Raw genomic sequence first — 11,812 nt, 5'->3', positions numbered from 1 at the left:
ACCCACCGACCCCCACCCCCACCCACCGCCCCCCCCCCCATTCACCCCCACCATCCACCACCCACCGCCCCCCCCCACCCATCGCCGCCCTCCCCCCACCCATCGCCGCCCCCCCCCCAACCGTAAACCCCCACACCCCCACCCACTCACCCATCGCCCCCCCCACCCACTCATCCACCGGCCCCCCCACCCACTCAGCCACCGCCCCCCCCCTCCCATCCACCAACCGCCCCTCCCACCCACTCACCCACCGGCCCCCCCACCCACTCACCCACCGGCCCCCCCACCCACTCATCCACCGGCCCCCCCACCCACTCATCCACCGCCCCCCCCTCCCATCCACCAACCGCCCCTCCCACCCACTCACCCACCGCCCCCCCCACCCACTCACCCACCGGCCCCCCCACCCACTCATCCACCGGCCCCCCCACCCACTCATCCACCGGCCCCCCCACCCACTCACCCACCGCCCCCCCCCTCCCATCCACCAACCGCCCCTCCCACCCACTCATCCACCGGCCCCCCCACCCACTCACCCACCGGCCCCCCCACCCACTCATCCACCGGCCCCCCCACCCACTCACCCACCGCCCCCCCCACCCACTCACCCACCGCCCCCCCTCCCATCCACCAACCGCCCCTCCCACCCACTCATCCACCGGCCTCCCCACCCACTCACCCACCGCCCCCCCCTCCCATCCACCAACCGCCCCCCCCCACCCACTCACCAACCGCCCCCCCCACCCACTCACCAACCGCCCCCCCCACCCACTCACCAACCCCCCCCTCCCATCCACCAACCGCTACCCCCCACTGCCCCCCCCGATCCAAGTCCCCACCGCCCCCACCGCCACCCCCCAGACCCACCGCCCCCACCCCCCACCGCTCGCCACCCCGGGGTTCAATTATTCGGCGTGTTTTAGGTGTCCATCTCGCACAAGTGCCTGCGTGGTTTTATTGTTGTTGAAAATTACGTTTACAGGGACTCCTCTACTTACGAACGAGGCCAAACGTTGTACTATTAAACAAATTAAATGACATCCACTTTACTCTTTGTTTTTTTCGGTAAAGTCACGTAGGTAAAAAAAATAAAAACATTTTTAAAAATTACATCACGACGTTTCGGAGGCAACACAAGCTTCCGTCTTCAGGTGGCACCGTCACAGCAAAATTACTGTATCAAGTGAAGATAACTCTAAGAGACACGATATTATATACTGGTTGCCTTGCAGTATACTGCAGTAAACTATAAGGCTGCTATAATTGTACAGCCATTTCCATTTCTTTCAGTTGCGTTATCTATTCCCAGCTTGATTAGCCCCTATTTTAACCAAGTTAAACCAAATTCTTGGTTCTTTCGGTAAAGTCACGTAGAATGGAAATAATAAAATAATAAAAATGTAACATAATAAAATATATTATTTTAAATAAGAAAAATAAATATAATAAAGCATACTATTTTATTATGTTTTATTTTAATTATTTTATTATTTCCATTCTACGTGACTTTACCGAAAGAACCAAGAAGATGAATCCCTGCAGTCACGAAAGCTTTAAATCGAAAGTTAAACCAAGTTAAACTTTAGCAGCCTTATAGTTTACTGCAGTATACTGCAAGGCAGCCAGTTTGTCAGCTTAAATACTGCCTCCGTTTTTTTACTTTCTTCATGTGTTTAACTTTTTTCAACCAGCTCCTGCAGCATGACAAGTTAAAGTTCATATTCTTGGATCTTTCGGTAAAGTGACGTAGAAGGGAAATAATAAAATAATAAAAATTTCATCTAATAAAATTCTCACAATCAGCCGTCCTGTTGTGGCCGAAACGTCGTGAGAATTTTATTATGTTTTATTTTTATTAGTTTATTATTTCCCTTCTACGTGACTTTATCGAAAGATCCAAGAATACGTTCAGTTTCGATTTAAAGCTTTCGTGACTGCAGGGATTCATCTTCTTGGTTCTTTCGGTAAAGTCACGTAGAATGGAAATAATAAAATAATAAAAATAAAACATAAAATAATTCTCACGACGTTTCGGCCAAAACGCAAGCAGCCGTCCTCAGGTGGAGAACAGGTCTGTCAAGAAGACAGAGTCTGAATGACACACCCCAGGCTTGGAGCGACTATTTAAGCTGGGATGGAGGGGAGAAGAGCGCCTTGACAAAAGAATTTGTATATCAAGAGGATTTTAGCATATTTATGGGAAATGCAGATATGCGATTAGTACTACTTGTTAAATGCGTAGGAGGTTTGGCGGGGGGTTTAAAGTCATTATGCCCGTGCATTATGCAGGATTAGCAGCATCAAAGGGAGGGGATAGGGGTAACATTAATATAGGGAAGGAATGTTAATAGTTCAGTTTTCAGTTTCATTTATTTGGTATAGCCCTGTGAGCCATTCGGCTCTTGAATCGGGTGCAACCGCAACAAACAAAAACATGAACAAGAAAACATCTTAAAATGACTTCGCGCAAACAGACAAATCCAGGAAAAAACAGCAAAGTCTTCCAGAAAAAGCAACGCATATTCAAGTTCAAGTTCAGTTATTAGGTATAGCCCTGTGAGCCATTCGGCCCTCGAATCGGGTGCAACCGCAACAAACAAAAAACTAAAACATGAACAAGAAAACATCTTAAAGTGACTACGTGACTGAGTGCAAATAGAAAATCCAAGAAAAGACAGCAAAATATTGCAGAAAAAGCACCGTACATCAACGCTGTGCGCAAAAATCCCAGTGGGATGCCAAAAGGTGGGTTAACTTAGCCCTCCCCACGGCCAATCCTGGCTCCCCCCCCTTAACCAGTATATAATCTCGTGTTCTTAGGTTCTTTCTTCAAATCTAGGAATATAATCTCGTGTCTCTTAGAGTTCTCTTCACTTGATACAGTCATTTTGCTGTGACGGTGCCACCTAAAGACGGAAGCTTGTGTTGCCTCCGATACGTCGTGATTTAATTAAATTTAATTGATTTATTTAATTTTTTTACCTACGTGACTTTACCGAAAAAACCAAAGAGTATGGACCCTTGCAGTCACGAAAACTTCAAATATAGACATTCACTTTATCGATAAGCACACTTTAAAGACACTACTAGAATAGCGAAAAGTGGCGCTGTGCTCTAATCGCATGCAATTCTAAAAAAAAAAAACCCCAACTAACTTTAGCACCCTGATTTTTTTTTTATATATAAGAACACCAAAATGTACATGCGCGCGACCCTTTGTCAATCCGATTTGTAATTTTTTTTTAAACCACCCATTCTCGAAAGTTTGACTTTGAAGTAAAGTGTGCAATTCATCCATAATACAGTTTTTGTTGGGTTAAATCGCGTAAATGTGTCGTGAAACCCGCCACCACCCGACACAGCCAATTTGTTCGTCAAGTAAACAGAACAGCACACCGGTTGTGTGTTGGAGAGCAAAGCCACAACATTTACAATCTGAGTACGACGTTTCACCAGTAATTACAACTAGCTTCATCAGGTGACAGCCAGATTATGTGTTGAGAAATCCTACTGTTTCGTTCCTTAAATAGAGGGGTAGGTATGATAGCATCACATCTACCCCTCTATTACTAATTGGATGTGTCGGGTGGTGGAGGGGTTAACGACACATTTATATATTTACGTGATCTAACCCAAAAAGAAACTGTATTATGGATATTGGTCGCGAAAGCCTACGTGTTAAACTGTGCAATTCATACCTGTCCACCCCTTAACAGTTGCCTACCTCATTACAGACCAATTCACACCGTATTGGTCACCCCGTGCCCTTATAAATATCAACGTTCATCCCACAAAGTCCCATCACAAGAGAGAAACACAAACAAATCAACAAAAACACATTTTTTTCCCCGCTCGCATTGAAACAGCTGTTACGCCCTCCGGACCTGAAAAACTCAATTTCCCTGTACAAGAAGACGGGGATATGTGTTTGTTGTAGTACAGAGTTAGACTGATAACTTTAATCTCAATTGTCTTATGGTTGTTATTGTGTTTGACTTGCATCCCACTGGGATTTTTTGCACACAGCATTGATATACGGTGCTTTTTCTGGAAGACTTTGCTGTTTTTTCCTGGATTTTTCTGTTTGCACCCAATTCAAGAGCCGAATGGCTCACAGGGCTGCACCAAATCAATGAAATTGAAAACTGATACTGACCGGCTTGGCAAATTTACTCCGGAAGTCTGAAAACACAGGCTTCTGTCCGGCGCTGCTTACACGCAGAGGGGATTTGTTAACCGGCGGCGCGCGCGCGAGATTTGAATTAAAAAAATAATTCAAACATTTTTTGTGAGCCACGTGACCGGCGATCGCACCAATAGGAGCGCGCGACGGCTCAACAGCTGCTCGTGACGTCGTCCGTTCAAACAGCGAACGCGCGGGAGAGATGGAGACGCTCGGCTCGGGAGCGGAGGAGGACGGTGAGGGTGGTGATGATGGTGAGGGTGGTGGTGAGGGTGGTGGTGGTGGTGAGGGTGGTGGTGAGGGTGGTGGTGGTGGTGAGGGTGGTGGTGAGGGTGGTGGTGAGGGTGGTGGTGGTGAGGGTGGTGGTGGTGAGGGTGGTGGTGGTGAGGGTGGTGGTGATGGTGGTGGTGATGGTGGTGGTGGTGGTGATGGTGGTGGTGAGGGTGGTGGTGAGGGTGGTGGTGAGGGTGGTGGTGGTGAGGGTGGTGATTGTGGTGATTGTGGTGGTGAGGGTGGTGGTGAGGGTGGTGATGGTGGTGGTGATGGGGTGGTGGTGGTGAGGGTGAGGGTGGTGGTGAGGGTGATGAGGGTGGTGGTGAGGGTGGTGGTGATGGTGGTGGTGATGGTGGTGGTGTTAGTGGTGGTGATAGTGGTGAGGGTGGTGATGGTGCTGGTGGTGAGGGTGGTGATGGTGGTGGTGAGGGTGGTGATGGGGTGGTGGTGGTGGTGATGGTGGTGGTGAGGGTGGTGATGGGGTGGTGAGGGTGGTGGTGGTGAGGGTGGTGGTGAGGGTGGTGGTGGTGAGGGTGGTGGTGGTGAGGGTGGTGGTGGTGAGGGTGGTGGTGGTGAGGGTGGTGATTGTGGTGAGGGTGGTGATTGTGGTGAGGGTGGTGATTGTGGTGATTGTGGTGGTGAGGGTGGTGGTGAGGGTGGTGATGGTGGTGGTGATGGGGTGGTGGTGGTGAGGGTGAGGGTGGTGGTGAGGGTGGTGAGGGTGGTGGTGAGGGTGGTGGTGAGGGTGGTGATGGGGTGGTGATGGTGGTGGTGAGGGTGGTGATGGGGTGGTGGTGGTGAGGGTGGTGGTGAGGGTGGTGGTGGTGAGGGTGGTGAGGGTGGTGGTGGTGAGGGTGGTGAGGGTGGTGATTGTGGTGATTGTGGTGGTGAGGGTGGTGGTGATGGGGTGGTGGTGGTGAGGGTGAGGGTGGTGGTGAGGGTGGTGAGGGTGGTGGTGATGGTGGTGGTGTTAGTGGTGGTGATAGTGGTGAGGGTGGTGATGGTGGTGGTGAGGGTGGTGGTGAGGGTGGTGATGGGGTGGTGGTGGTGATGGTGGTGGTGGTGATGGTGGTGGTGAGGGTGGTGATGGGGTGGTGAGGGTGGTGGTGGTGAGGGTGGTGAGGGTGGTGGTGGGGGTGTGGTGATGACGGTGACGGTTGGGTGGTGGTGGTGGTGGTGGTGGTGTTGATGGTGGTGGTGGTGGTGGGGGTGGTGGTAGTGTAGCTGATGGTGGGGGTGCTGATGGTGGGGGTGCTGATGGTGGGGATGCTGATGGTGGGGATGCTGATGGTGGGGATGCTGATGGTGGGGTGCTGATGGTGATTATGGGGGTAGTGGGGGTTGTGATGATGGTGATGGTTGTGATAATGGTGATGGTAAGGGTGGTGATGGTGGTTGATGGTAGGGGTGGTAATTGTGGTTGATGGTGATGATGGGGGTGGTGATGGGGGTAGTGTTGATGGGGATGGTGATAGTGATGGGGGTTGTGTTGATGGTGATGGGGTGGGGGTAGTGTTGATGGGGATGGTGATGGGGGTAGTGGTGATAATGGTAGTCGTTGTAAAGTTAGTGTTGATGGGCGTGGTGCTCTTCATGTGCGTGAATGAATATCGCTGATGCGTGCCAGAATCAAAATCTATATTTATACTGCAGAAATCCTATGAGCCATGAAGCTCTTTTGCGCAGATGCTCAGCAGTTCACGAATGTCCAGTATGACCGCGGCATGTGCATCCGTCCCCGCAAAGCGTGCACTGCGTATTCTTAGGTTTTTTCGGTAAAGTCACGTAGGTAAAAAATTAAAATGAATAAAAGTGAAATAAAATAAAAATCACGACGTTTCGGAGGCAACACAAGCTTCCGTCTTCAGGTGGAACCGTCACAGCACGATTGCTGTATCAAGTAAATTAGGTTTATAGCTATCGTGCTGTGACGGTTCCACCTGAAGACGGAAGCTTGTGTTGACTCCGAAACATCGTGATTTTTATTTTACTTTTATTAATTAAACATTTTTTACCTACGTGACTTTACCGAAAAAACCTAAGAATATGAATACTTGCAGTCACGAAAGCTTCAAATCTAGAAGAGAAAAAAACGTGCACTGCTTGTCTCGGTGAATCCACGTCTCACTCTCTCTCTGTCTCCCTGCAGGTTTCACCGCACACGTCAAGGACAAGCGAAGCTATGTCATCGCGAGCCAGGAGGAGCTGGTCCGCCAACTCGAGCGCCTGCCCTCCTCGGGCTGCGTGGAGTTCCCGGACGTGTTCCACTCCCCGCACCTCTCGTACTATGAGCGCTTCAAGGTGTACCAGGACTACATACTAGGTGACCTGCGGCGTTAGCATGCTCGCTGTGACTCTCAAACACAGCTGGGAACCCTGAATAGCAATCTCTTCTCCCTTGCCCATCCTTGAAAACTACTCCCTGCTCCCCGCCCTCCCCCCCCAGCTAGGATCAGGCCTCGCCCAGACACCTATCACTACCCCAACTCCTATCACTACTCCAACCCCTATCACCAATACTTAATTTGGAGCTATCACCAACCCAACCGCTATCACTACCCCAACCCCGATTACTACCCCAACCCCTATCACTACCCCAACCCCTATCACTACCCCAACCCCTATCACTACCCCAGCCCCTATCACTACCCCAGCCCCTATCACTACCCCAACCCCTATCACTACCCCAACCCCTATCACTACCCCAACCCCTATCACTACCCCAACCCCTATCACTACCCCAGCCCCTATCACTACCCCAACCCCTATCACTACCCCAGCCCCTATCACTACCCCAACCCCTATCACTACCCCAACCCCTATCACCACCCCAGCCCCTATCACTACCCCAGCCCCTATCACTACCCCAGCCCCTATCACTACCCCAACCCCTATCACTACCCCAACCCCTATCACTACCCCAACCCCTATCACTACCCCAGCCCCTATCACTACCCCAGCCCCTATCACTACCCCAACCCCTATCACTACCCCAACCCCTATCACTACCCCAGCCCCTATCACTACCCCAACCCCTATCACTACCCCAACCCCTATCACTACCCCAAACCCCTATCACTACCTCAACCCCTATCACTACCCCAGACCCCTACCCCAACCCCTATCACTACCCCAACCCCTATCACTACCCCAACCCCTATCACTACCCCAGCCCCTATCACTACCCCAACCCCTATCACTACCCCAACCCCTATCACTACCCCAACCCCTATCACTACCCCAACCCCTATCACTACCCCAGCCCCTATCACTACCCCAACCCCTATCACTACCCCAACCCCTATCACTACCCCAACCCCTATCACTACCCCAAACCCCTATCACTACCCCAACCCCTATCACTACCCCAACCCCTATCACTACCCCAACCCCTATCACTACCCCAACCCCTATCACTACCCCAGCCCCTATCACTACCCCAACCCCTATCACTACCCCAACCCCTATCACTACCCCAACCCCTATCACTACCCCAAACCCCTATCACTACCCCAACCCCTATCACTACCCCAACCCCTATCACTACCCCAACCCCTATCACTACCCCAACCCCTATCACTACCCCAACCCCTATCACTACCCCAACCCCTATCACTACCCCAGCCCCTATCACTACCCCAACCCCTATCACTACCCCAACCCCTATCACTACCCCAGCCCCTATCACTACCCCAAACCCCTATCACTACCCCAACCCCTATCACTACCCCAGCCCCTATCACTACCCCAACCCCTATCACTACCCCAACCCCTATCACTACCCCAGCCCCTATCACTACCCCAACCCCTATCACTACCCCAGCCCCTATCACTACCCCAGCCCCTATCACTACCCCAACCCCTATCACTACCCCAACCCCTATCACTACCCCAAACCCCTATCACTACCCCAACCCCTATCACTACCCCAACCCCTATCACTACCCCAGCCCCTATCACTACCCCAGCCCCTATCACTACCCCAACCCCTATCACTACCCCAGCCCCTATCACTACCCCAACCCCTATCACTACCCCAACCCCTATCACTACCCCAACCCCTATCACTACCCCAGCCCCTATCACTACCCCAGCCCCTATCACTACCCCAACCCCTATCACTACCCCAACCCCTATCACTACCCCAGCCCCTATCACTACCCCAACCCCTATCACTACCCCAACCCCTATCACTACCCCAAACCCCTATCACTACCTCAACCCCTATCACGACCCCTACCCCAACCCCTATCACTACCCCAACCCCTATCACTACCCCAACCCCTATCACTACTCCAACCCCTATCACTACCCCAACCCCTATCACTAACCCAACCCCTATCACTACCCCAGCCCCTATCACTACCCCAACCCCTATCACTACCCCAACCCCTATCACTACCCCAACCCCTATCACTACCCCAACCCCTATCACTACCCCAAACCCCTATCACTACCCCAACCCCTATCACTACCCCAAACCCCTATCACTACCCCAACCCCTATCACTACCCCAACCCCTATCACTACCCCAACCCCTATCACTACCCCAACCCCTATCACTACCCCAACCCCTATCACTACCCCAACCCCTATCACTACTCTTAGGTTTTTTCGGTAAAGTAACGTAGGGAAAAAGAATAATAATAAAAATAGAAATAATAGAAATAATAATAGAAATAAAATAATAAATCACGACGTTTCGGAGGCAACACAAGTCTCCGTCATCAGGTGGGACCGTCACAGCTAAATTTACTGCATCAAGTGAGGCAAAATTCCAAGAGACAAGCTCTTAAATACAAGTTAAGAAGGGGGGAGGGGCTTATCTACCCCAACCCCTATCACTACCCCAACCCCTATCACCACCCCAACCCCTATCACTACCCCAACCCCTATCACTACCCCAACCCCTATCACCACCCCAACCCCTATCACCACCCCAACCCTTATCACCACCCCAACCCCTATCACCACCCCAACCCCTATCACCACCCCAACCCTTATCACCACCCCAACCCCTATCACGACCCTTACCACTCCTTAACCACTCCCACCTCTACCTCCTGTCACCATAACTACACCACCACTTTTCATAACCCCACTCTTTATTTTAAACATTGTCATCTCCCGTACAATTGTATAACCGTTGTAAAGCGTCTTCCATTAAGGCCGTATGTCCACATATATGTGTGTGTATGTACACATATATAATGTGGAGTTTCCCTCTTACAGGTTGTGAGAGGCACCAACTGCACAGCAAGAGATTTACAACTCCACTGGACAAAACAGCGAGTGGTGTAATAAACTTTACAGCACGGTAGCGTCATCGCATGGTTCTAGGACAAGTGTCAACGTGAATCTCATTCGCGCTGTTTGTTCACTAAGCTCGTGCATCACCTCCGATTGGTACGGTTGGCTATGTACGGGGTGAAAGAAGTTCCAACATGGATACGTCTTGCACATAGACTATTAAGACTGCACCTCCGATGAGCACAGTTGGCTGCGTATGGTGCAAAAGAAGTTCAAGTTGGAAATATATTTCCGTTAATTTCTCCGCTCGCACTCTTGCAATGGAGTTGTAAATCCTCCTGTTTCTACTCGTAGATGAAAACACACACACACACTGCAACTGGTATTGGCCAAACCTCCCACTCATAATCAACGTTTTTGGGTTTAGATCGCGTTATTTATAAATGTGTCGTAACCCTCCATCACGCGACACGGCCAATCAGTAAAAAAGTGTCACGTTGACAAAAGACAAATAGGTCACTGCTTTAGCCCACCGGTGTGTTGAAGCGTGAAACCACAACATTTACACAATTTTTTAATGATGACATCACCCTGCTGCTGCTCTATATAAGACCGGGAGCTAGAGCAGAGCCTCACCATTCTGGCGAATTGCCCGATGATGCTGGATGCAATTACCAGCGAAACGTCGTACTACTCAAAAATTGTAAATCTTGTGGTTTCACGCTTCAACACACCGGTGGGCTAAAGTAGTGAACTATTTGTTTTTTGTCAACGTGACACTTTTTTACTGATTGGCCGTGTCGGGTGGTGGAGGGTTACGACACATTTATAAATAACGCGATCTAAACCCAAGAACGTTGATTATGAATAAAGCCTACGTGTTAAACCAAACCTCCCACTGCTGAAAAACTACCTGCAGATTCCTCAGTTGGGATCACTCATAGCAGCAGCAGCAAGTCACTTCTGAATAAGAGCTGTTTGGCTCAGTGGGCCTTGCCTGATAAAATAAAAAGAAAAGACGGTTCGGCTTATTAATCGTTTCGGCCTGACGGACGACATGTTTGCGGCAGGCGACTGCCGCCCGTCCGAGGTGCGGGGCTTCATGGGCGAGTACCTGGAGGAGACGGTGGAGTCGTGCGGGTGGAGCGCCGTGTGGAGGACCGGAGCTTTCGACGTCCTCGTGGAGGTGAGGAGGGGGGGGCCGAACGAAGCAACTTAATTGCCCGCAACCGCTTTGTCCGCATCGGAGCGAGCGGTTGCTCAACAAGGACGTGTCTGGAACGGCCAAGAGGCCATGGGCCGCTCTTGACATTTCGGGGCAATCATTGCCGGCGATCGTCACCGGAAATGCATTCACCGTGAGAAACTGTGACGGCTTGGGTGGGCAAGGGAATGGAGTTCTCTTACCAATCAAATCAAGCCTTGATGTATGCTGAACAATGATTGGTCTAGAGCAGAGCTCGCAAACGGGTTTTGATTCCTTACCCGTCCGTACCCGGCCGCACCAGGGTCGCAAACGGCTACCCGTACCCGGCCGGGTATGGGTAGCCGGGTATCGGGTAGGGTACGGGTATCGGGTACCCGGTTGCGACCTCTGGTCTAGAGCAGTGGTTCTTCTTAACCTGGGGTGCACCCCCTGGGGGTACGAGATGCCCTTCCTGGGGGTCGCGAGACACGGCCAGGCTTCGTTAGAACGTAAATCATCGAAACACAAATTAAGCACGGGCACGTACGTACAACTTGCATCGCTCCATCAAACCCTCTGTGTGTTTATTAATATTGTGATTTTATTTAACGCTTGAGAAGCAGAGGGGTGCAAAGGCTGCAGCGAAGATTAAGAGCCCACTGGTCTCGAGACTGCAAATGGAGTTCTCTAGCCAACGAAAGCAATCCTTGATGTATGCTGAACAACGGTTGATCTCGAGTCTAGATCAATCGTCACCGGAAATGCATTCAACTAGAGAACTCCATTTACAGTCTGTAGATTCTAGAGACTGTAAATTGACATGTTGATTAGGGATGGGGTAGGCCTATCGTTAACTACCTCGCCTGGTATATAAGAGGTCGTGTGTTCGATCCCGACCCTGACACCTGTACTTTTGGAGT

At 50.9% G+C, this 11,812-nt stretch overlaps 1 protein-coding gene across 2 annotated transcripts in view; it reads left to right on the top strand.

Moving 5' to 3' along the window:
- Window positions 1–4,357: 4,357 nt before the first annotated feature.
- SHCBP1 (SHC binding and spindle associated 1) overlaps window positions 4,358–11,812 on the top strand; it is a 35,310-nt gene continuing 27,855 nt past the window's right edge. Inside the window, exons 1-3 of one of the 2 annotated variants that reach the window (XM_078619556.1) lie at window positions 4,358–4,419; window positions 6,606–6,779; window positions 10,777–10,892. In XM_078619556.1, coding sequence (XP_078475682.1) covers window positions 4,386–4,419; window positions 6,606–6,779; window positions 10,777–10,892 — 324 coding nt within the window. In that variant the 5' untranslated portion in view covers window positions 4,358–4,385. Of the gene's footprint in view, window positions 4,438–6,605; window positions 6,780–10,776; window positions 10,893–11,812 lie in introns of both variants that reach the window. The other variant, XM_078619554.1, reaches the window with a different exon arrangement.

The sequence above is a fragment of the Lampetra planeri genome, chromosome 63, assembly GCF_965212315.1.
Source record: "Lampetra planeri chromosome 63, kcLamPlan1.2.h2, whole genome shotgun sequence".
Taxonomy (NCBI): domain Eukaryota; kingdom Metazoa; phylum Chordata; class Hyperoartia; order Petromyzontiformes; family Petromyzontidae; genus Lampetra; species Lampetra planeri.
The sequence above is the reverse complement of the archived record's forward strand: the minus strand, read 5'-3'. Positions and strand labels throughout refer to the sequence as shown.